General features: G+C 52.7%; 1 protein-coding gene across 1 annotated transcript in view; it reads left to right on the forward strand.

Annotated features, from left to right (window-relative positions):
- AHCYL2 (adenosylhomocysteinase like 2) overlaps window positions 1-22866 on the forward strand; it is a 77212-nt gene extending 54346 nt beyond the window's left edge. Inside the window, exons 6-17 of the mRNA XM_033058355.1 lie at window positions 883-977; window positions 3578-3684; window positions 5045-5161; window positions 7847-7910; window positions 9827-9915; window positions 11765-11835; window positions 11937-12031; window positions 13925-14023; window positions 16116-16184; window positions 16252-16330; window positions 17291-17411; window positions 20657-22866. Of these exons, the coding sequence (XP_032914246.1) occupies window positions 883-977; window positions 3578-3684; window positions 5045-5161; window positions 7847-7910; window positions 9827-9915; window positions 11765-11835; window positions 11937-12031; window positions 13925-14023; window positions 16116-16184; window positions 16252-16330; window positions 17291-17411; window positions 20657-20663 (1013 nt within the window). The 3' untranslated portion in view covers window positions 20664-22866. The remainder of the gene's footprint in view (window positions 1-882; window positions 978-3577; window positions 3685-5044; window positions 5162-7846; window positions 7911-9826; window positions 9916-11764; window positions 11836-11936; window positions 12032-13924; window positions 14024-16115; window positions 16185-16251; window positions 16331-17290; window positions 17412-20656) is intronic.
- Window positions 22867-25247: the final 2381 nt, after the last annotated feature.

Below are 25247 nucleotides of genomic sequence, written 5' to 3' on the forward strand. Positions count from 1 at the left end.
GGGATTTTACCTGGATAGAGTCAGGGATTTACTTTGGCAAAGTCAGGAGATTTACCTGGGTATGTCCAAGGATTTTGTCTGGCTAGTGACAGAAATTTTACCTGAGTGAGTCCAGGGATTTTACCTGAGTAAATCCGGAGATTTTACCTGGATAAGTCCAAGGGTTTTATCTGGGTAAGACCAAGATTTAACCTCAGTGAGGCCTAGGATTTTACCTGGGTAAATTCAGGGGTTTTACCTGGGAAAGACCAAGGATTTTACCTGGATACAGTCATGGATTTACCTTGGCAAAGTCAGGAGATTTACCTGGGTAAGTCCAGGGCTTTCACTTGGGTAAATCCAGGGATTTTACCTGGATAAACCCAGGGATTTTACCTGAATAATCCAGGGGTTTTATCTGGATACAGTCAGGGATTTACCTTGGCAAAGTCAAGAGATTTACTAGATAAGTCCAGGGGTTTCACCTGGATAAATCCAGGGATTTTACATGGATACAGTCAGGGATTTACCTTAGCAAAGTCAGGGGATTTACTGGGTAAGTCCAGGGATTTTACCTGGGCAAGTCCAGGGGTTTCACCTGGATAAACCCAATGATTTTACATGGATAAATCCAGGGATTTTACCTGAATAAATCCAGAGATTTTACCTGGGCAAGGCCAAGGATTTCCCCTCTTTAAAGCCAGGGAATCCTCCTGGCTGAAGCCCCAACTTTGACCACGAGCTCTGGCACACCCAAAAAATCCAAACCCACCACGTTGGCTCTTGCTGAACCTGAGAATTTAATACATTCACACCAATTAACACACTAATTAATAAATCAGCATCCAGGAGCTGACTCCCAGGGGATTTTCCTGCCCTGACACCCTCTCCCTCCCTGCCCAGGCTTCCCTGTGTTTGCCTGGAAGGGCGAATCCGAGGATGATTTCTGGTGGTGCATCGACCGCTGTGTCAACGTGGAGGGCTGGCAGCCCAACATGGTGAGTTGGGAAACACCTGGAAAACAGCTGGAGAGCAGGAGGAGCAGCAGGGAAGGGCAGCTAAAACCTCCTGGGTCTCACCATGCAAAGTTTTGTCTCCCTGCTTCCCTAATCTGCTGAGTTAAAGCAGTTTTTTTTGGGTGTTGGGGTTGATTTCAGTGCAGTTTAAGCTGCTAAAAATGGCTCCTGTAATTTTGGAGAAGAGTTTTTTTCACCCTTTTCCACCCTTAAATTCTCACTTTTGGCTGAGGTGATTTTTGGGAACAAAGCCCAGATTTTTCTGTGATTTCCGCACCTTAAACCACACAAACCTCAGGTACCTCAACTCCCTTTTTATCCTGCCCTTGTTTCCAGGGAAAAAAAAAATTCACCTGGAACTGGGTGAGCAGAATAATTTTCAGCTGTCAGAGGTGCTGTTTTCATCACATTTCCCCAAAGATTTTGAGCCCTGGAGCTCCTGATCTAAATGAGATGAGAAGGAATCCAAGGTGGAAATGTGGAGCTGAGTTGGGGTTTTGCCAGCATTGGCTCATTTGGGATTTTTGTCCCTCCCAGTTGTTGTCACCTTTAAAAAAAAAACAGGAATGTCAAAAAAAAAATCCATCCCTGAGGTATCAGACTGAGTCTAGACACAAGAAAAGCTCTTGGAGGAATCATTTCCCATCCAAAATGTCACTTTTGGAACAAGCCAGCATCCCAGAAAATGCAGATTTTGCTTTCCCAGGATCTCTTCACTCTGGGACTATTTTCAGAGCTGCTCCTGGAGCATGGGAATGATGGAGGGAGCTGCAGGATCTTGGATCTGTTCCCAGGGATTTTACTGGATTTTGGAGATCTGTGGTTTTAGAGATAGGAAATGGGTGAGGAGTGGTGTGGGAAGGATCTGAAAGCCATGGAATTATGGAATGGTTTTGGTTGGGAGGGATCTTCAATCCCAGCCCCATCCAACCTGGCCTTGGGCATTCCAGGGATCCAGGGGCAGCCACAGCTGCTCTGGCAATTATTTAATTACAGTAATTTCACCATTATAAGCTGACTAAAATTATTCTCCGAACCTGGAAGTGCAGCTTATAATCAGGTGTGGTTTATATATGGACAAAGAAGGAAAAGTTGCTGTTTTAGTTTGGAGGACAGGTGTCTGCTGAGAAAGGCAGGAACCTCTCTTTGAAATGGAGAATGGAAACCCCCTCCCTCCAAATTATTATAATTTTGAAATCAAGGGGCTCTCAGGCAAAGATATGGGAATAGGAATAACAGTTCTTTCCTAGGGAAATTAAAATAGAAATACAGCACTACAAAGAACAAACCCCAAACCCTGACACAGTCAGAGTACAGCCTGACACCCGTCAGGCAGGGTGTTGGCAGCAGTCCCATCCCATGGTGGCTGCATCCTCCTGCAGTGACAGATGTGGCTCAGCTGGAGCAGTGCTCCTGTACAAGGTGCAGTTTCCCTCTAAAGCTCCAGTGGGGATGTGGAGAAATCCGGTTTTCCTCTGGAGTGCAGTGGAGAAAGGGGCTCCCTTAGTGTCCCAAAACCTCTGTTTTTATCTTGGTAAGAAATGTTGGGCTCTTCCCCCTGGCTGGAGCAACTCCCAATGGGATGCAGTAATTTTATCAGTGCCACAGTGGGACTCAATGGCCATGAGCAGAAAATGACTGGCTGGAGGAAGGATGGGTTGTGAAAAGATAAAGAACACTGCCCCAGCTGGTTTATAAACCATGGCCATGAACAGGAGATATCCCATGAGATAAAGAACACTGCCCCAGCTGGTTTATAAACCATGGCCATGAACAGGAGATATCCCATGAGATAAAGAAAAAGAGAAAAGTAACATAGGAGAAAAGGAAAAAGAAAAGGAGAAAAGGAAAAAGAAAGGGAGAAAAGGAAAAAAGGAGAAAAGGAAAAAGAAAAGGAACAAAAGGAGAAAGGGAGAAAAGGAAAAAAGGAGAAAAGGAAAAAGAAAAGGAACAAAAGGAGAAAGGGAGAAAAGGAAAAAAGGAGAAAAGGAAAAAGAAAAGGGAGAAAAGGAAAAAAGAAGAAAAGGAGAAAGGGAAGAAAAGGAGAAAGGGAGAAAAGGAAAAAAAGGAGAAAGGGAAGAAAAGAAGAAAGGGAGAAAAGGAACATAGGAGAAAAGGAAAAAGAAAAGGAGAAAAGGAAAAAGAAGAAAAGGAAGAAAAGGAGAAAAGGAAAAAAGAAGGAGGAAGAGGAGGGTGATGATGCAGTCAGAATTCCTTGGTTGGAGTGGGAACATGCAAAGAAGAGAATGATGATGATGGTGATGAGGTGAGAAGTCTTTGACCTCAGTGTATGGAATATGGAAAGAGGAGGAGGAGGAAGATGCAGTGAGAAGTCTTTGGTGTAGGGAATGTGCAGGGGATGGGATGATGATGATGATGGTGATGGTGATGATGATGATGGTGATTCACACAAGCTCTTGGACATCTCTTTCCCCTGGAATTCTGACATTTCTGGGACTGAGTTTTTTTTCCTGTGCCCTTCCCAAGGTCTCTCCTCACTCATCTCCAACATTTCCCTCCCAGCAGTGGCTCTGGAGCTTCCTGCACACCCCAGCTGACTCTGGGGCTGCTTTTTATTCCAGATCCTGGATGATGGGGGGGATCTCACCCACTGGATCTACAAGAAATATCCCAACATGTTCAAGAAGATCAAGGGGATCGTGGAGGAGAGCGTCACCGGGGTGCACAGGTAACGGGGTGGAAAGTTTGGGACAAAGCTCAGTCCAACTGAGCTGAGCTCAGGGTTTAACCTCCACCTCCTGGGCTCTGCTTTTCCCTCATCCTAGGCCTGGCTTTGCAGGAGCAGGAGCCCCTCCAGGTGTGGGAGGGACCAGGAGCACAGCCCTGACCTAAATCCGTGGGCACAGATTTGGGAAGGGGAGCTGAGTTGGGTTTTGGGGAGGGAGAAGCTCAGAGCTGAGTGAGGAGAGAAATCCCTGAGTCCTGCAGGAGCTGAGCTGAGCTGGGAGGTGCCAGAGGAGCTTTTCCATGGGATGGATCCCTCTCAGGAGCAGGGAGCTGAGGGCTGTGCTCCTGCAGGGGGAAAGGCTCTGAGCTCCAGCAGAGCTTGGCCAGAGCTTCAGGCAGCTCCTGGAACAGGGAATGAAATGTTTGAAACTGGGAAGAGGCTCCAGGTCTGCACCAGGGGGTGAGGAGAAGGACTGGTGATGTTTTTAGGGAAATCCCAGTGTGGGAAGAAGAGATTCCAAAAGCAGGCTCTCCTTCCCAAGGACAGGATTTTCAGACTCTTGGTAGCCACAGGGAGGTGTTTAAATTGAATTTCAGTGATTTTCCTGCTTTGGGGAGTGGAGGCTGTGCCCAGAGCTGAGAGCAGGGAAGGGAAGGATGCAGGGAGAGCTTCCAGAACATTCCAGGGCCTGGAGGGGCTCCAGGAGAGCTGGAGAGGGACTGGGGACAAGGGACAGGACCCAGGGAATGGGGAAAGGGGAGATTGGGGAAGGAATTGCTGGAATTGCCAGAGAATCCCTGGATCCCTGCAGTGGCCAAGGAAGGATTGGAGCAGCCTGGGATGCTGGGAGGTGTCCCTGCCATGAGCTTGGAGCTCCCTTCCCAGGCAAGGCAGGCCAGGATTGTGGGATTCAGGACACTCAGAATCCATGCAGAGGGATTGGGATGGAAAGTGGGGATAGAAAAGAGAGGCCCAGGGAAGGGAGAGCCTTGATGGTTTGCTGAGATTGCAAGGGAAGGCCCTGGATGCATCAATTCCTTGGAGAGGAGATGGATCCAATGTCAGGTTCTGGAGAGCTGGGAATTGCCAGGCTGGAGAAGGGAAGGATGCAGGGAGAGCTTCCAGAACATTCCAGGGCCTGGAGGGGCTCCAGGAGAGCTGCAGAGGGACGGGGGACAAGGGACAGGACACAGGGAATGGGGAAAGGAATTCCTGGAATTGCCAGAGCATCCCTGGATCCCTGCAGTGTCCCAGGCCAGGCTGGACACTGGGAATGCTCCAGGATGTTTTGGGGCCCAGCCCAGCCCTGGGTGCAGCTCCATCCCATGGGTGCTCCCTGTCCTGTCCTGTCCTGTCCCAGGCTGTACCAGCTCTCCAAGGCAGGGAAGCTCTGCGTGCCCGCCATGAACGTCAACGACTCCGTCACCAAACAGAAGTTTGACAACCTGTACTGCTGCAGGGAATCCATCCTGGATGGGTGAGTGGAATCCCCACAGGGAATGGAGGGGATTTCCCACAGGAAACAGGGAGGAATTCCCATGGGGAAAGGGGCAGGAAATCCCACAGGGGGTGGAGAAGAATTCCCACAAGGAAAGGACAAGAATTGCCACAGGGGATGGGGAGGAATTTCAAAAGGGAGTGGTGAGAAATCCCACAGGGAACAGGGAGGAATTCCATAGGGGATGGAGAGGAATTCCCACATGGGAATGGTGAGAAATTCCCACAGGGAACAGGGAGGAGCAGGAATGGGAATAATGAGGGGTTGGAAATATGGGAACAGAATTCCCAGAGAAGCTGTGGCTGCTCCTGAATCCCTGGAATGTCCAAGGCCAGGCTGGACACTGGGACTGGAGCAGCTGGGATGGGGGAAGGTGTCCCTGGGATGGAATAATGGGATAATGGGGTGGGGATGGGGATTGGGATGGGATGGGATGGGTTCCATGGGTTGGGATAATGGGATGGGGATTGGGATGGGATGGGATAATGGGATCCATGGGAAGGGATAATGGGATGGGATAATGGGATGAAATGGGATGGGATCCATGGGAAGAAATAATGGGATTAAATGGATAATGGGATGAAATGGGATGGGATCCATGGGAAGGAATAATGGGATTAAATGGATAATGGGATGGGGATTGGGATTGGGATAGGATGGGATGGGACAATGGGATCCAGGGGATGAGATCCATGGGATGAAATGGGGTGGGCATTGGAATGGGATAATGGGATGGGGATTGGGATGGGATGGGATAGTGGAATCCATGGGATGAAATGGAATGGGATGATGGGATAATGGGTTGGGGATGGAGATTGAGATGGGATGGGATAATGGGATCCATGGGATGGGATGGAATCCATGGGAAGGAATAATGGGATTAAATGGATAATGGGATGGGATTATGGGATTGGGATAGGATGGGATGGGACAATGGGATCCAGGGGATAATGGGATCCATGGGATGAAATGGGATGGGGATTGGAATGGGATAATGGGATAGGGATTGGGATGGGATGGGATAGTGGAATCCATGGGAAGGGATGATGGGATGAAATGGAATGGGATGATGGGATAATGGGTTGGGGATGGAGATTGAGATGGGATGGGATAATGGGATGGGATAATGGGATCCATGGGATGGGATGGGATCCATGGGAAGGAATAATGGGATGAAATGGATAATGGGATGGGATGATGGGATTGGGATTGGGATAGGATGGGAAAATGGGATCCAGGGGATAATGGGATCCATGGGATGAAATAGAATGGGGATTGGAATGGGATGGGATGGGATGGGATAGTGGAATCCATGGGATGGGATAATGGCATCCATGAGATGAGGATCCATGGGAAGGGATAACGGGGTGGGGATGGAGATTGGGATGGGATAATGGAATCCATGGGAAGGAATAATGGGATGAAATGGATAATGGGATGGGGATTGGGATAGGATGGGATGGGACAATGGGATCCATGGGATGAGGATCCATGGGGTGAAATGGAATGGGGTTTGGGAAGGGATAATGGGATCCATGAGATGAGGATCCGTGGGATGGGATAATGGGATGGGGATTGGAATGGAATGGGATAATGGGATCCATGGGATGGGATAATGGATAATGGGATGGGATGGGATGGGGATTGGGATTGGGATAAAATGGGATGGGATAATGGGATCCATGGGTTGGGATGGGAAGTGATCCATGGGAAGAGATAATGGGATGGGATAATGGGATGAAATGGGATGGGATGATGGGATAATGGGGTGGGGATGGAGATTGAGATGGGATGGGATAATGGGATCCATGGGAAGGGATAATGGGATGGGATAATGGGATGGGGATTAGGATGGGATGGGATGGGATGGGATAGTGGGATCCATGGGAAGGGATAATGGGATCCATTGGAAGGAATGATGGGATGGGGATTAGAATGGGATGGGATAATGGGATGGGATGGGATCCATGGGATGGGATAATGGGATGGGGATTGGGATGGGATAGTGGGATCCATTGGAAGGGATAATGGGATGGGATTTAAAGTCCTTTCCACCCCAAAACATCCTGATATTCCATGGAAACACCTTGGGGATCATTGGGATTGAGGCTCATCCTGCCTCAGGAATTGCAGATGGGAGCAGAGCTGCTGTGGGATTTCACTGAATTCCCAGGAAAAGGGAGGGGATTTCTCCTTCCCTGCACTGCTAACCCACTTAGTCCAGAACTAAAAATAGCCTGGAATGTAGGGCAGGCTCAGGGAGGGAGCAGGAGGGGAGGGGGGGCTGCATTTGGGAAATCTCTGGGATTCTGGCAAGGATTTCCCACCCTTGCTGCTCCTGGGGCTCTCCCCTGGGTTGGCAACAAAAATTCAGATTCAGGGAATTTTGGGGAGGATTTTCAGTGTTTTGGGAGTGTCAAAACAAAGGGAAGAGGGATAAAAATCAACAAAAAAAGGCTCCAGAGCCAAATTCCATCCTTGTTGTTGAAAGAACAAAGGGAAAAGGGAATTTTCAGGTGGAAATTTTTGGGGTTTTCCCTTCTCTGCAGTTCCAGGGATGCAGGATCCAGCTGTGGATCCATCCTTGGAGCAGCTCTTGGTGCTGGGCTGGAATCCTGACCTTTCATTGAGCATTTTAAAATTTGCTTCTTCCTTTTTCCTCAGCCTTAAGAGGACAACAGACATGATGTTTGGAGGGAAGCAGGTGGTGGTTTGTGGCTATGGGGAGGTAAGAGGCTCCTTTTTCCCAATTTTTTTCCCAATTTTTTCTTTCTCCATTTTTTCCCAATTTTTTCTTTCCCCAATAATTTCTTTTCCCCGATAATTTCTTTTCCCCAATAATTTTTTCCCCAATAATTTTTCCCCAGTATTTTTTTTCCCCAGTATTTTTTTCCCCAGAATTTTTCCCCCCCAATATTTTTCCCCCATTTTTTCCCCTTTCCTAGGGGGAATTCCATGTGTAAAACCAGCACAGCTTCCTCCACTCTCAGGTCTTTGCTCTGCACTTTCAGAACCCTCCAAACCTCAGGAATTTACCAAAAACTGAAAAGTTTTCTTCATTTCTTTATTATTAAAGAGATACCAAATCTGAACCTTTAAAAAATTAAATATTCTGAATATCTTTAATATCTGGATATTGCTGTGCCCAGATATTGACACCACACAGATTTCTATAACTTTAATGTTGGATTTAATCTGATTTTACTAAAATCTGCAGATCTCCAGTGTGGCCAGGAGAGAATTAATCTTGATTTATGGGAATATTTTGGGAATATTTTCCCAGTTTTTCTCAGGACCAGCTGCTCTGCTGGGATTTTTTTTAAATGCCCAAACAGCTGGGATGTTTTTCCTGCTTTAATCACATTTTTGGGAATTTTTGGTGGTTTCACCTGGATTAAAGCAGGTTTAACCTGGACTCCCTGCCGTGCCTGTGCTGGGCAGAGGTTAAAGCTCATTAACAATCCCAGTTAATTACCCCTGAAGGCTGCAGGAGGCTCCAGAACCTTCCCTGGGATCTTTGGGATCTACTGGTGTGAGGAATTCCAGAACTTGGGGGGAAATAATCCCTGGCACCAAAACCAGGGGGATTTAGTGCCTCTGTTCCCTAAGCCAGGCCTAAGTCCCAGACTGCTCCAAATCCAGGATTTCCTGCACTGGAAATGGAGTTTAACCCCCAGAGGGCTCTGAAGGGACTGGGAAGAGGTTTTTCCTGGAGTTATCCATCCCTTGGGTATTCCCAAAATCCAGGGAAGAGTTTCCTGGAGCTGTACATCCCAGGATCCAGAGAAGTTTCCTGGAGCTGTGCATCCTTTGGGACATTCCTGCTCTCCAGGGAGGATTTTCCTGGGATTTGGAATCCCCTGGGACATTCTTGATATCCAGGGAATCCCTGGAATGTGGATCCCCTGGGATATTTCTGATCCCCAGGGAGGATTTTCCTGGGGTTTGGAATCCCCTGGGACATTCCTGATCTCCAGAGAAGTTTCCTGGAGTTTTTCATCCCTTGGGATATTCCCAGGATTCAGGGAAAGGTTTCCTGGAGTTGTGCATCCCTTGGAAGATCCCTGATCTCCGGGGAAGTTTCCTGGGGTGTGGAATCCCTTGGGAGATCCCTCATCCCCAGGGAGGAGTTTTCCTGGAGCTGTGCATCCCTTGGGACATTCCCAAAATCCTGGAAAGTTTCCTGGAGTTATTCATCCCTTGGGACATTCCCAAAATCCTGGAAAGTTTCCTGGAGTTATTCATCCCTTGGGATATTCCCAGGATCCAGGGAGGTTTTTCCTGGAGCTGTGCATCCCCTGGGACATTCCAGAACTCCAGGGAGGTTCCCTGGAGTTGTGCATCCTTTGGAAGATCTCTGATCTCTGGGGAAGTTTCCTGAGCTTTGGAATCCCCTGGGACATTCCAGAACTCCAGGGAGGATTTTCCTGGAGCTGTACATCCCCTGGGACATTCCCAGGATCCAGGGAGGTTCCCTGGGATTTGGAATCCCCTGGGACATCCCTGCTCCCAGGGAATCCCTGGAATGTGCATCCCTGTGTCCCTGCAGTGTGGATCCCCTGGGATGTCCCTGCTCCCCTGGGATGTCCCTGCTCCCAGGGAATCCCTGGAATGTGAATCCCTGTCCCCCCTGTGTCCCTGCAGGTGGGCAAGGGCTGCTGTGCCGCGCTCAAGGCCATGGGCTCCATCGTCTACGTCACCGAGATCGACCCCATCTGCGCCCTGCAGGCCTGGTGAGGGCTCAGCTCAGCCTGCTGGAATTCTGCTTTTCCTGGGAAAAACACCCAGGGCTGCTCAGGGAGGGGCTCTGGGAGGGGATTCCCTGCACCCACAGCTCTGCCCCGGGGCCCTGAAACTTCTCCCAGTTGATCCCATCCCAGCAAAGTCCCTGCCCTAAATCATTTCCCAGTTTATCCCATCCTATCCATGAAAGAGCCCTGCCCTAAATAATTTCCCAGTTGATCCCATCCTAAGAAAGGGGCTCTGCCCTAAAACTTCTCCCAGTTTATCCCATCCCAGGGAGTGTCCCTGCCATAAAACATTTCCCATTTGATTCCATCCTAAGAAAGGGGCTCTGCCCTAAAACATCTGCCTAATTTATCCCATCCCATCTCAGGAAAAGGAGTTCTGCCCTAAAACATTTCCCAGTTGATCCAATCACAGGAAAAGTCCTTGCCCTAAATCATTTCCCAGTTTATCCCATCCCAGGGAATATCCCTGCCTTAAATAATTTCCCAGTTGATCCCATCCCAGTTTATCCCTTTCCCATCCCAGGAAAAATCCCTGCCCTAAATAATTTCCCAGTTGATCCCATCCCAAAGCCCTGCCCTAAAACATTTCCCAGTTGATCCCATCCCAAGAAGGGAGCTCTGCCCTAAAGCACCTTCCAGTTTCTCTCATCCCAGGAAAAGTCCTTGCCCTAAAATTTCTCCCAGTTGATCCCATCCCAAAAAAGGGCCCTGCCCTAAAACATTTCCCAGTTGATCCTACCCCAGGGAATGTCTCTGCCCTAAAGCATCTCCCAGTTTCTCATCCCAAGAAAGGGACCCTGCCCCAAAACTTCTCCCATCCCATCCTATCCCAGTTTATCCCTTTCCCATCCCAGGAAAAGTCCTTGCCCTAAATCATTTCCCAGTTAATCCCATCCCAGGAAAAGGAGCTCTGCCCTAAATCATTTCCCAGTTAATCCCTTTCCCATCCCAGCCAAGTCCCTGCCCCAGAACATCTCCCAGCTGATCCCAGCCAGGATTTGGGGTTGTGGCCTGCAGGGATTTTGGGGGAGCTGCTCCCACACCTCACTCTGGGGCTTTTTGGGGTCCTGTGACCCCCCCACCCCTCCCAGAGCCCTCAGTGGCACCAGGACACCCCAAAAAAGGCCGAGCACCCCCTGAGATCCCACCTGGACCCCCAAACCACCCAGAGCCCCCCAGACCCTCAGCCTGCTCCTCCCAAGGCCCTCATGGTGAGAGGAATAATCAGAATGGATTTAATTGATGAACTTTTGTGTCTCTCCATGACTTTTATCAGTTGGGAATTCCAGCAATCCCTTCCCTGCAGGAGGGGAAAAAAGCTCAGGAAATGGGGACATGCAGCAGAAAAAAATGAATTTTTTTAAAATTTTTTTTTTAGTAACTACGATTTTGCAGCTTGTGAGAGGCACAGGAAGGAGCTCTGGGGAGGGTTGTCAACAAATCCCAAAAAAAAATCACAGCCTGTTATTCCTTGTTATCCCTGAGCTCACCTTGCTGGCAGGGCAGGCTCAGAGCTCTGAAGGTTCTGCAGGTGCCCCAAAAATGGATTTCAGGGTTGCTGAGAGGCACCTGCAGCTTTGGGGTGTTTTTTAGGGTGCCCTAAATCCATCCCAACCCAAATTCTGAGCTGTTCCACAGCTCCTGGATGTTCCTTGCAGGAGGAACAGCTCAAAAAAAAAATAAAATCCTCAGGGTGGAGAATTGAGGCTTGCAGATGAGAATGGGAAAACCCCAAACATCCCAAACCCTCCAGGGTGACCCCAAATCCTCCCAATGGCTCTGTGGGTTCAGTTTGGGGTCTGGAGTCCCTTTTTTTCCTGTTTCTCCTCAGCATGGATGGGTTCAGGCTGGTGAAGCTCAACGAGGTCATCAGGCAGGTGGACATCGTCATCACCTGCACAGGTACGGGATTGGGATTGGGATTGGGATGGGCACCCCAAAGCCAGACCCCAAACTCGGGGCAGGGGGAGCTCAGGGGCTCTGTGGGGTTTTGGTGGCTGCAGGGAACAAGAACGTGGTGACCAGGGAACATCTGGACAGGATGAAGAACAGCTGCATCGTCTGCAACATGGGGCACTCCAACACCGAGATCGACGTGGTGAGAGGGGTTTGGGGTGAGGGGTTTGGGGTTTGGGGTGGAGGGATTTGGGGTTACAGGGTTTGGGGTGAGGGGTTTGGGGTTACAGGGTTTGGGGTGAGGGGTTTTGGGGGTTATAGTGTTGGGATGATGGGGTTTGGGGTGGGGGATTTGGGGTTACAGTGTTTTGGGGTTACAGTGTTTGGGGTGATGGGGTTTTGGGGTGGGAGTTGGAGGGGTGATGGGGGTTTGGGGTGGGGGATTTGGGGGTTACAGTGTTTGGGGTGAGGGGTTTGGGGTTACAGGGTTTTGGGGTGATGGGGTTTGAGGTGGTGGAGGTTTGGGGGTTACAGTGTTGGGGTGATGAGTTTGGGGTTACAGTGTTGGGGTGATGAGTTTGGGGTTACAGTGTTTGGGGTGAGGGGTGAGGGGAATTTGGGGTTGCAGTGTTCGGAGTGAGGAGTTTTGGGGTGGGAGTTTGGGGGTGATGGGGTTTTGGGGTGATGGGATTTGGGGGTTACAGTGTTTGGGGTGATGGGGTTACAGTGTTTGGGAGTTGGGATTGGGGGAATTTGGGGTTACAGTGGTTGGGGGTGATGGGGGTTTAGGAATTGTGGGATTTGGGCTGGAGGGTTTGGGTTACAGTGTTTGGGGTTACAGGGTTTGGGGTGGGAGTTTGAGGTGATGGGGTTTGGGGTTACAGTGTTTGGAGTGAGGGGTTTGGGGTTACAGGGTTTGGGGTGATGGGGTTTTGGGGTGAGGAGGTTTGGGGATTACAGTGTTTGGTCTGGTGGGGGTTTGGGGTGAGGGGTTTGGGGTTACAGGGTTTGGGGTGATGGGGTTTGGGGTGATGGGGTTTTGGGGTGATGGGATTTTGGGGTGGGAGTTTGGGGGTGATGGGGGTTTGGGGTGATGGGATTTTGGGGTGGGAGTTTGGGGGTGATGGGGGTTTGGAGTGAGGGGTTTGGGGTTACAGTGTTTGGGGGTGATGGGGGTTTAGGAGTTGTGAGGTTTGGGGTGGGAGTTTGAGGGATGATGGGGGTTTGGGGTTACAGTGTTTGGGGTAAGGGGTTTGGGGTGATGGGGTTACAGTGTTTAGGGGTTGGGGTGAGGGGAATTTGGGGTTACAGTGTTTGGAGTGAGGAGTTTTGGGGTGGGAGTTTGGGGGTGATGGGGTTTTGGGGTGATGGGATTTGGGGGTTACAGTGTTTGGGAGTTGGGATTAGGGGAATTTGGGGTTACAGTGGTTTGGGGTTACAGTGTTTGGGGGTGATGGGGGTTTAGGAGTTGTGGGATTTGGGGTGGAGGGTTTGGGGTTACAGTGTTTGGGGTTACGGGGTTTGGGGTGGGGGATTGGGGGTTACAGTGTTTGGGGTGATGGGGTTTGGGGGTTACAGTGTTTGGGATGGTCTGATTTGGGGGTTACAGTGGTTTGGGGTGGGGGGTTTGGGGTGATGGGGTTTTGGGGTGGGGGTCTGGGGTTTACAGTGTTTGGGGTTTGGGGTTACAGTGTTTTGAGGTGGGGGGATTTGGGGGTTACAGTGTTTGGAGTGGGGGTTTTGGGGTGATGGAGTTTAGGAGTTGTGGGATTTGGGGTGGAGAGTTTGGGATGATGAGGTTTTGGGGTTACAGGGCTTGGTGGTGATGGGGTTTTGGGATGGGGGGTTTGGGGGTTACAGTGTTTGGGGGTTGGGGTGAGGGGAATTTGAGGTTACAGTGGTTTGGGTTGATGGGATTTTGGGGTGATGGGATTTTGGGGTGGGAGTTTGGGGGTTTGGGGTTACAGTGTTTTGGGGTGAGGGTGTTTTGGGGTTACAGTGTTTTGGGGTGCTGATGTTTTGGGGTGCTGATGTTTTGGGGTGAATCATGACCACCCTTTGGTCTCTCTGGTGCTGCTCTCCCCCCCCGTTCCAGGCCAGCCTGCGCACCCCCGAGCTGACCTGGGAGCGGGTGCGCTCGCAGGTGGATCACGTCATCTGGCCCGATGGCAAGAGGATCGTGCTGCTGGCTGAGGTCAGCTCTGCCTCAGGGAATCCTGCAATTGTCCAGGCTGGGAAATCTCCCAGTCCCTGGAGTCCAAACATTCCCAGCACTGGTGTCCCCAAATGCCACCTCACAGGGCTTGGAAATCCCTGCAGGGATGGGGACTCCAAACCTCCCAGGGCAGCTGTGCCAGGGCTGGACAAACCTTTCCATGGAGAAATCTTCCCTAAAATCCTCCCTGACCCCCTTCTGTCCCTGGAGCAGATCCCAAATCCAGCTGTTCCCTCCTGACAGGGACTTGTGCAGAGCCACCAGGTCTCCCCTGAGCCTCCTTTTCTCCAGGCTGAGCCCCTTCCCATCTCCTTCAGCTTTTCCTGCTTCTCCAAACCCTTCCCATCTCCCTCAGCTTTTCCAGGTTCTCCAAACCTTTCCCATCTCCCTCAACTTTTCCTGCTTCTCCAAACCCTTCCCATCTCCCTCAGCTTTTCCTGGTTCTCCAAACCCTTCCCATCTCCCTCAGCTTTCCCTGGTTCTCCAAACCCTTCCCGTTTCCCTCAGCTTTTCCTGGTTCTCCAAACCCTTCCCAGCTCCCTCAGCTTTTCCTGCTTCTCCAAACCCTTCCCATCTCCCTCAGCTTTTCCTGCTTCTCCAAACCCTTTCCCATCTCCCTCAGCTTTTCCTGCTTCTCCAAACCCTTCCCATCTCCCTCAGCTTTTCCAGGTTCCCCAGCTCCACTCCCAAGCCCAAAGCTGATCCCCTGATTCCAAGGAATGTGCAGGCAGAGGATGAAATCTGGGAAGGTGGAAAAGGGCTGGAACTGTCCTGCCCTGCCTGATGTAGAGACCAGGATTCCATGATTTTATTGCCAGTTGATTTTTTTTTGTGCAGCACCAGGCTGGCACCAAAATCCCAAATTCTTCTTCAGGGACTTGTGCAGAGCCACCAGGTCCCCCCTGAGCCTCCTTTTCTCCAGGCTGAGCCCCTTCCCAGCTCCCCCAGCCCCTTCCCAGCTCCATTCCCTGGCCACTCTCCATCCCCTCCAGGTCCTTCCTGAGCTGAGGAGCTCAGAACTGACCCCAAATCCCAGCACAGGGCACAGTCACTTCCCTAACCCTGCTGGCCACTCCATTCCTGCTAAAATCCAGGTGCCATCCTGGGCACATCTGGATTCACATCCAGCTGCTGTCCCAGCACCCCCAGGGCCTTTCCCAGCTTTGCAGCCTGGAGAATTCCATGGGGTTGTGACCAAAGATTAAACCTGAGCTGCCCTCAGGGCTGGATCCCTCTGCTCCTGTCCCTGTCCCTGGAGCAGATCCTAAATCCCCCTCAGTGTCCCCTCCTGGCAGAGCCACCAGGTCCCCCCCGAGTTCTGGCATGAAGAAAAACTCCCCAGTTTTAATTTATCCCACTGCAGGGCATCTCCCACAGGGACATTTCCACCTCCTGAGGGCAGCCACACCTCAGTGCAGGTGACAAAGAGCTGTGTCACATTGCTCTGGTGGCTCCTGTCCTTCTTGGGGCTCAGTGCAGGTGACAAAGAGCTGTGTCACATTGCTCTGGTGGCTCCTGTCCCTGCTGGGGGTCAGTGCAGGTGACAAAGAGCTGTGTCACATTGCTCTGGTGGCTCCTGTCCCTGCTGGGGGTCAGTGCAGGTGACAAAGAGCTGTGTCACGTTTCTCCAGTGGCTCCTGTCCCTGCTGGGGCTCAGTGCAGGTGACAAAGAGCTGTGTCACGTTTCTCCAGTGGCTCCTGTCCCTCCTGGAGCTCAGTGCAGGTGACAAAGAGCTGTGTCACACTGCTTTGGTGGCTCCTGTCCCTCCTGGGGCTCAGTGCAGGTGACAAAGAGCTGTGTCACATTGCTCCGGTGGCTCCTGTCCCTCCTGGAGCTCAGTGCAGGTGACAAAGAGCTGTGTCACATTGCTCTGGTGGCTCCTGTCCCTCCTGGGTCTCAGTGCAGGTGACAAAGAGCTGTGTCACGTTTCTCCAGTGGCTCCTGTCCCTCCTGGGGGTCAGTGCAGGTGACAAAGAGCTGTGTCACGTTTCTCCAGTGGCTCCTGTCCCTGCTGTGAGGTGACAATCAGGTGACAATGTGCCCTGCTAACAGCCAGGTTCTGCTCCCCAGGGCCGCCTGCTGAACCTGAGCTGCTCCACCGTGCCCACCTTTGTCCTGTCCATCACGGCCACCACACAGGTGAGGGGACAGGGCTGGGCCAGCCCTGCTCTGGGGACACAGCCACTGACCCCGTGTCCTTTCACAGGCCCTGGCTCTGATCGAGCTCTACAACGCCCCCGAGGGCCGCTACAAGCAGGACGTGTACCTGCTGCCCAAAAAAATGGGTGAGCAGCTGGGGGACGTGGGGACACGGCTGGGGTGGCACTGTCACTGTCACTGCTGGGGGTGGCACTGAGACAGCTGGGGGGTGGCACTGTGGCACTGTCACTGCTGGGGGTGGCACTGTCACTGCTGGGGGTGGCACTGGGACAGCTGGGGGTGGCACTGGGACAGCTGGGGGTGCCACTGTCACTGCTGGGGGTGGCACTGTCACTGTCACAGCTGGGGGTGGCACTGTCACTGCTAGGGTGGCACTGGGACAGCTGGGGGTGGCACTGGAACAGGCTGTGTCACTGTCACAGCTGGGGGTGACACTGGGCTGTGGCACTGTCATGGCTGGGGGTGGTGCTGTCACTGCTGGGGGTGGCACTGGGAAAGCTGGGGGTGACACTGGGACAGCTGGGGGTGGCACTGGGACAGTCTGTGGCACTGTCACAGCTGGGGGTGGCACTGTGTCACTGTCACCGCTGGGGAGTGGCACTGTCACTGCTGGGGGTGGCACTGGGCTGTGTCACTGTCACCACTGGGAGGTGTCACTGTCACTGCTGGGGGTGGCACTGGGACAGACTATGGCACTGGGCTGTGTCACTGTCACAGCTGGGTGGTGGCACTGGGACAAGCTGTGTCACTGTCACTGCTGTGGGTGGCACTGTCACAGCTGTGGGTGGCCCTGCCCAGCTCAGGGGCTTCCAGCAGCTCCTCCCCGCTGGCCCTGGGCTGGTGGCTGCTCTGCTGTCCCCGTGTCCCAGGGCAGGGCTGTCCCTGAGGCTCTCTCTGTCACCCCAGGCCAGCAGAGCCACCCTGGGCACGCCTGGCCCCCAGCGCCGGCTTTTTGCTGGGAATTGAGGCAGGGGGGCTTGTCCCAGCCATGGGGCGAGGTGACAGCTCCCAGAGATGCCAGGAGGCCTCTGGGGAGGTCTCTGTGTGACAAGGCTGTGACAAGGCCTGGCCTCCTTTGTCCCCAGATGAGTACGTGGCCAGCCTGCACCTGCCCACATTCGACGCGCACCTGACGGAGCTGACGGACGAGCAGGCCAAGTACCTGGGGCTCAACAAGAACGGACCCTTCAAACCCAACTACTACAGGTGCCCCCAGCCTGTGATCCTGGTGCTCCCAACCCTCTGCTCCCATCTCAGTGCTCCCCAGCCTCTGCTGCCATCCTGGTGTCACCCAGCCTCTGCTGCCATCCTGGTGTCCCCCAGCCTGTGCTCCTGGTGCTCCCCAACCTCTGCTGCCATCCTGGTGTCACCCAGCCTCTGCTGCCATCCTGGTGTCACCCAGCCTCTGCTGCCATGCTGGTGTCCCCCAGCCTGTGCTCCTGGTGCTCCCCAACCTCTGCTGCCATCCTGGTGTCACCCAGCCTCTGCTCCTGGTGCTCCCCAGCCTCTGCTCCTGGTGCCCTCCCAGCCTCTGCTCCCATCCCAGTACCCCTTCAGCCTCTGCTCCTGGTGCTCCCCAGCCTGTGCTCCCATCCCAGTGTCCTCCTAGTGCTCTGCTCCCATCCCAGTGCCCTCCCAGCCTCTGCTCCTGGTGCTCCCCAGCCTGTGCTCCCATCCCAGTGCCCTCCCAACCCTCTGCTCCCATCCTGGTGCCCTCCCAACCCTATGCTCCCATCCCAGTGCTCCCCAGCCTCTGCTCCTGGTGCCCTCCCAGCCTCTGCTCCCATCCCAGTGTCCCCTCCAGCCTCTGCTCCTGGTGCCCTCCCAGTGCTCTGCTCCCATCCTGGTGCCCCCTTACCCTCTGCTCCTGGTGCTCCCCAGCCTCTGCTCCCATCCCAGTGCCCTCCCAGTGCTCTACTCCCATCCCAGTGCTCCCCAGCCTCTGCTCCTGGTGCCCTCCCAGCCTCTGCTCCCATCCCAGTGCCCTTCCAGCTCTCTGCTCCCATCCCAATGCTCCTCCAGCCTCTGCTCCTGGTACTCCCCCAGCCTCTGCTCCCGTCCCAGTGCCCTCCCAGTGCTCTCCTCCTGGTGCTCCCCAGCCTCTGCTCCCATCCCAGTGCCCTCCCAGCCTCTCCTCCCAGTGCCCCCCAACCTCTGCTCCTGGTGCCCTCCCAGCTCTCTGCTCCCATCATAGTGCCCCCCAGCTCTCTGCTGCCATCCCAGTGCTCCCCAGCCTCTGCTCCTGGTGCCCTCCCATCCCAGTGCACCCCAGCCTCTACTGCCATCCCAGTGCCTCCCAGCTCTCTCCTCTCCTCCCAGTGCCCCCCAGCTCTCTGCTCCTGCCCCGGTACCTGTGGGGGCAGAGGGGATGGGGTTCAGCCCCTCCTGTCCCCTGAGAAATCCCCAGGGCTCTCTGCTCAGTCCCAGGCAGGAGGGGATGGTGCAGCTGGAGCTGTGACAGGAGCCCTTGGCAGGACAGGAGCCCTTGGCAGGACAGGAGCCCTTTGTGGTGGCAGCAGCTGTCACCCAGACGTGGCAGATGCCGGCGCGATGCCACCGGCTCGGTGACGGATTTATTTTTAAAGTTGGATGGAAGATGAGGTGGCACAGAGCAGCCTTGGCCCCAGGGCTGCTCCCACGGGCTCAGCTCCATGGCTCCTTCCTGAGCATGGGCTGGGCAGATCCCCAAAACAATCACAATTTTCAGTAGGAGCCCCTGGATCGCTTCCCTTTCCACGTTTTTCAGCCAACACTGCCATGAATTTCTGCTGTGAAAATGAAATGGCTTTGCACAAACGTGGATCTGCTTGGGAGGGTGAAGCCCAGATCCTTTTCCTGCAGGAGAAGGGATTTTCTTGGCAGGCAGAGAGCACCAGAACACTCCCAGTTTGGGGGTGACTGGGTTTTCCCAGATCCTGAGCTTTATTCCCTGTGAAATCCTGGTGCTTCCCTGTGGAGGAATTCCCTCTGGTTTGGTTCTCTGTGCCTGGTTTGGGTGTCTGGTGTGCCCAGCTTTGTTGGAACTGGGTTTGTGCCTGGTTTTGGTGTCTGGTCCAGCCTTGTTGGAGCTGGTTTGTGCCTGGATTTGGTGTCCAGCCCAATATTGTCAGGAGTGAGATTTGTGCCTGGTTTTGGTGTCCAGCCCAGCCTTGTTGGACCTGGGTTTGTGCCTGGTTTTGGTGCCTTGTTGGAGCTGGTTTGTGCCTGGTTTTGGTGTCTGGCTTAGCCCAGCCTTGTCAGGATCTGGGTTTGTGCCTGGTTTTGGTGTCTGGCTTAGCCCAGCTTTGTCAGGAGTGAGATTTGTGCCTGGTTTTGGTGTCTGGCTTAGCCCAGCCTTGTCTGGAGTGAGGTGTGTCCCTGGTTTTGGTGTCTGGTCCAGCCCAGCCTTGTCAGGATCTGGGTTTGTGCCTGGTTTTGGTGTCTGGCTTAGCCCAGCTTTGTCAGGAGTGAGATTTGTGCCTGGTTTTGGTGTCTGGTTCAGTCCAGCCTTGTTGGAGCTGGGTTTGTGCCTGGTTTTGGTGTCTGGCTTAGCCTTGTCAGGATCTGGGTTTGTGCCTGGTTTTGGTGTCTGGCTTAGCCCAGCTTTGTCAAGAGTGAAATTTGTGCCTGGTTTTGGTGTCTGGTCCAGCCTTGTTGGGAGTGAGGTTTGTGCCTGGTTTTGGTGTCTGGTCCAGTCCAGCCTTGTTGGAGTTGGGTTTGTGCCTGGTTTGGGTGTCTGGCATGGCCCAGCTTTGTCAGGAGTGAGATTTGTCCCTGGTTTTGGTGTCTGGCCCAGCTTTGTTGGGAGTGAGGTTTGTGCCTGGTTTTGGTGTCTGGTCCAGTCCAGCCTTGTTGGAGTTGGGTTTGTGCCTGGTTTGGGTGTCCAGCCCAATATTGTCAGGAGTGAGATTTGTGCCTGGTTTTGGTCTCTGGCCCAGCTTAGCCTTGTTGGAGCTGGGTTTGTGCCTGGTTTTTGTGCCTTGTTGGAGCTGGTTTGTGCCTGGTTTTGGTGTCTGGCCCAGCTTTGTTGGAGCTGGGTTTGTCCCTGGTTTTGGTGTCTGGCCCAGCCCAGTCAGGAGTGAGGTTTGTGCCTGGTTTGGGTGTCTGGCTTAGCCCAGCTTTGTCAGGAGTGAGATTTGTACCTGGTTTTGGTGTCTGGTCCAGCCTTGTTGGAGCTGGTTTGTGCCTGGTTTTGGTGCCTTGTTGGAGCTGGGTTTGTGCCTGGTTTTGGTGTCCAGCCCAGCCTTGTTGGACCAGGGTTTGTCCCCTACACAGAGAGCTCCGGATCCATTGAGGGTCTCAGGGAATTCCCAGCTCTGAGGGGAGCCAGGACCCCTCCAGCTCCTCCCTTCACCAAGAACTGAGTCCCTTCCTCTCCTGGGCATCTCCACCTCCCAAAATCCCCCGTGGTGCTGCCGGGGCAGCTCCTCCCCCTTCCCCACTCACCAAACCCCTTTTCCCTCTCCTCCCAGATACTGATCCCGGGAATGGCGAGGAGCAGCGGCGAGCAGCGAGTCGTTCTCACCTCTGTACAGGATGAAACCGCGCAAGCTTCCCACGCTAGAGCCGGGCTTGCTGCCATAGTCCACAGTGTGTTTTAGGTTATTTATTTATTAAATTAGAATACTGTCCTCGTGGCCTCTGCCACTGGTGTTCGTCCTGCCGCGGGACTGGGAGACGCTGGATTTTTTTCTTTCCGTTCCTTTCGGTTTTTTTTCTTCTCTTTGGGTTCTTTTTCGGGGCTGGGAGGACGGGGAAGGCGAGGAGGAAGCTGCTGGAATCGAGCCGTGGAATATTCCCTAATCCCTGCTCACCCCCGCACACGAGGCCTGGGAGTCGCTTTTGGTTCCCTCCACTCCCCCCCAGCGCTCCTCCAAAATCCTGGACAACAAAACCAAAACGCTCCCAGCGCCGGGAACCGCTGGGAATGTGGCTGGAGAAGCCTCTGGAAGTGCCCAGGGCCGTGGCCAGCCCGGGGAACCCTCGCCTTAGCCCCAGGAGAGCCCTGGGCGCTGTCCTGCTGCTGTCGTTCCAGTGCCAACCTCTCTGGATCTACCAAAGTCGTGTTCCCGGCGGGCCGGGGCAGCCCCACGCTGCTGGAAGGGCCTCGCCCGCCGATGCTGCTCGAGAGCCCGGCTGGGGGGAGCCAGCTCCTCCTCCAGCCGCGTTCAGTCCTCACTGCAAACGTTCCCAGTTGTATTTCCTGCTCCTGTTTGTATGAATCCTGGAAATCCCCTTTGGAATGGGTGAGGCGGAGTGACCGCCGTGGGTTCTGTGTTTAGCATCGCTAAAACCCTTTGGGTCAGCTGGAATCTCGATGGGTCAGAGCTGATTGATGGAGGATGAATTTGGCAGAGTTTGATGGCAGGATGTCCCAGCTGAGCACAGGACAGCGTGACCAAGGTGACTTCCCAAGTGCCGTGTCTGAGCGGAGTCACCTCCGTCCCTTGACCCTTCCAAAATTCAGCTGCACAGCAGCCTTGTCCTCCCTCTGGTTCCCGAGCCTCTCATCGGCTGCAGATCCGTGGTTTGTCCTCCTGGGCTTCTTTGCCATCATGGAGAACTTTTTCTGTGGCAGCTCGTTCACGCACAAGGAAGGGAAAACGGAGGAATTCCGGCCTCAAGTCCTTCCCATGGCTCTCAGATTTGGAGTCAGGTTGGCCACAAGTCGCTCATCTCCAGGGCACACGTTCCCATGTGCCGGCTCATCCCAAGCTTCTCTTTGAAACCTCTCAAAATCAGGAAGGAAAACCCTGAGAAGACCTTGAGGAAACCTTGAAAGAATCTTGAAGAGACCTTGGGAAGGCTCAGGGCTCTGAGGAGACCTTCAGGCTTTGAGACTGATCACTACCCACAGACTTGAAATGATCTCTGCTCCTTCATTTTACCCAGATCCTGAGATTTTTATTTTTTTTTTTTGGGTGGTGGGGGGAAGAATCCCCTGAGCTGTTTAAGACATCACCCCCAGGTTTTTCTCCTGGTCTGTGCCAGCCCCTGCTGCTCCCTGATCCCTTGGGGTCACAGGGGCAGAGCAGCTTCGGGAAGAACAGGAATCCCAACCACTGGAAAATCCCCTTTTCCCCCTGGAAAATCCCCTTTCATCCCCCCTCTCTCACCCCAGAGCCTGCCCTGTGCCTGCTCTGCACAGCCCCAGATCCCTCCGTGCCCAGTTTTAACCCCCTTTTATCTTCCAGGTAGATAGGAAGGGAAAAAAATACATATATATATATATATTAATACTAAAATCCCAACTGGCTTTTCCCACCTCGATTTTTAAAGCTCTTCTCCATGTTCTGCTTCTCCTGTTAAAGCTTTTTGGCTCGCTTGGCTTTTTTCCTAATCAACCTGGAATCATATCCTATGATCATCTCTAAATTAAATGTGTAATGGGGTTTGGTTTTCTTTTATCTTTTTTTTTTTTTTTCTAAATGTAATACATTTTTCAAGACTTAGGAAAAAGGAGATTTTAGGTAACACCAGCAAAATCATATAAAGGAAATTAATTCTCTCCTGAACTTTAGAGATAATGAGACAAAACCCATCAGCAGCAGCGAGGAAACGAAAACGTCGCAACCGTAACATTTCAAAAGGATGTTTTAAATATTAATGTCTGAGTGATTGTATTAGATCAGCAATAAAGACTCTGTAATCTCAAAACACAAATAAAAGATTGGAAAACTCAGCCTCTCCCGAGCATCCTTGGGGTCAGGCGGGGGCAGACCGGGATTTTGGGGTGGGGGGGGACAAGGAGGGATTTTGGGGTTGTCCCCAAATCGGAGCTTTGAGCTCCTGCTGTGTGCAGATAATTCCAGCTGGGGAAGCAGCTCCAGGGCCCTGTCGTTGGAGCTGTTTGGGCTGGTGCTGGAACAGCCCCGATCCTGTTATCTCCTCTGAAATGATCCCGTTATCTGTTCTGAACAATCCCATTATCTCCTCTGAAACATCCCGTTCTCTGCTTGGAATGATCCCATTATCTGCTCTGAATGATCCCATTATCTCCTCCACAACACTCCCATTATCTATTCTGAAAAATCCCATTATCTCCTCTGGAATGATCCCGTTATCTGTTCCGAACGATCCCGTTATCTCCTCTAGAACAATCCCACTATCTCCTCCAAAACGATCCCGTTCTCTGCTCGGAACAATCCCGTTATCTCCTCTAGAACAATCCCGTTATCTGTTCCGAACGATCCCGTTATCTCCTCTAGAACAATCCCATTACCTGTATTGGAACAATCCTGTTATCTCCTCCACAATGATCCCATTATCTCCTCTAGAACAATCCCGTTATCTGTACTGGAACAATTCTGTTACCTCTTCTAGAACAATCCCACTATCTGTTCTGAACGATCCCGTTGTCTCTTCTGCAACAATCCCGTTATCTGTTCTGAACAATCCCTTTATCTCCTCTAGAACAATTCCGTTCTCTGCTCAGAACAATCCTGTTATCTCCTCTGGAACAATCCCGTTATCTCCTCCACAACGATCCAGTTATGTCCTCTAGAACAATCCAGAACCGTTCTCTGCTCTGAACGATCCCTTTATTTCCTCTAGAACAATCCCGTTATCTGTACTGGAACAATCCCGTTATCTCCTCTAGAACGATCCCATTCTCTGCTCTGAACAATCCCGTTATCTGTTCTGAACGATCCCGTTCTCTGTTCTGGACGCTCCCGTTATCTGCTCTGAACGCTCCAATTATCTATTCTGAACGATCCCGTTATCTCCTCTGGAACAATCCCGTTATCTGTTCTGGAACAATCCCATTATCTGTTCTGAACAATCCCTTTATCTCCCCTAGAACAATCCTGTTATCTGCTCAGAACGATCCCGTTACCTGTTCTGAACAATCCCCATTATCTCTTCTGGAACGATCCCGGTATCTGCTCGGAGTGATCCTGTTATCTGTTCTGGAACAATCCCGTTGTCTCTTCTGCAACAATCCCGTTATCTGTTCTGAACAATCCCTTTATCTCCTCTAGAACAATCCCGTTATCTCCTCTAGAACAATCCTGTTATCCACTCCGGAGCAATCCCGTTATCTCCTCTAGAACAATTCCGTTCTCTGCTCAGAACAATCCTGTTATCTCCTCTGGAACAATCCCGTTATCTTCTGAACGCTCCCGTTATCTCCTCTAGAAAAATCCCGTTATCTCCTCTAGAATGATCCCATTATCTCCTCTAGAACAATCCCGTTATCTGTACTGGAACAATCCTGTTATCTCCTCCACAACGATCCCGTTCTCTGCTCAGAACAATCCCGTTATCTGTTCTGAACAATCCCGTTATATCCTCTAGAACAATCCCATTATCTTCTGAACGCTCCCATTATATCCTCTAGAACAATCCTGTTATCTCTAGAACAATCCTGTTATCCGCTCCGGAACGATCCCTTTATCTCCTCTAGAACAATCCCGTTATCTGTTCTGAATGATTCTGTTATATCCTCTAGAACGATCCCGTTATCTCCTCTAGAACGATCCCGTTATCTGTTCTGAATGCTCCCGTTCTCTGCTCTAGAACAATCCCGTTATCTCCTCCACAACAATCCTGTTATCTCCTCTAGAACAATCCCGTTCTCTGCTCTGAACAATCCCGTTCTCTGCTCTGGACGCTCCCGTTCTCTGCTGTGCTCCCCCCCTGCCCCAGCCCCGCTGCAGAGCTGCCCTCGCTGCCCACCAGCCGAGGGAAATTCCCACCCAGCCCTCGGCGTTCCGCCTTTCCCGAGGCTGTGGAGGATGCAGGACACGAGGTCGGGCACCCAGAACCTCCCCGGGCACAAACCCGCACAGCCACCCCAAAAACACCGAACACCCGCGCCCCTTTATGGGTGTGGGATTGGGATCCTCGCTCCCTCCGCTGCTCCAGGGCCCGGGCACTGCCTGGGACCCCAAACTGGGGATAGCGGGGTTTGGACAGCCCGGGTGTCCCTGGGGTGCCTCGGGGATGGGGACCCTCGGCTCTGCCCGTGCTGGGGCAGCTGCAGCCCCACGGGTGACCCCTGCCCCCCCATGGCCACCCCCATGGGCACCTCTGACACCGCCAGCTCCTGCTCTGCCACCC

The sequence above is a fragment of the Catharus ustulatus genome, chromosome 4 (assembly GCF_009819885.2).
Source record: "Catharus ustulatus isolate bCatUst1 chromosome 4, bCatUst1.pri.v2, whole genome shotgun sequence".
NCBI lineage: Eukaryota > Metazoa > Chordata > Aves > Passeriformes > Turdidae > Catharus > Catharus ustulatus.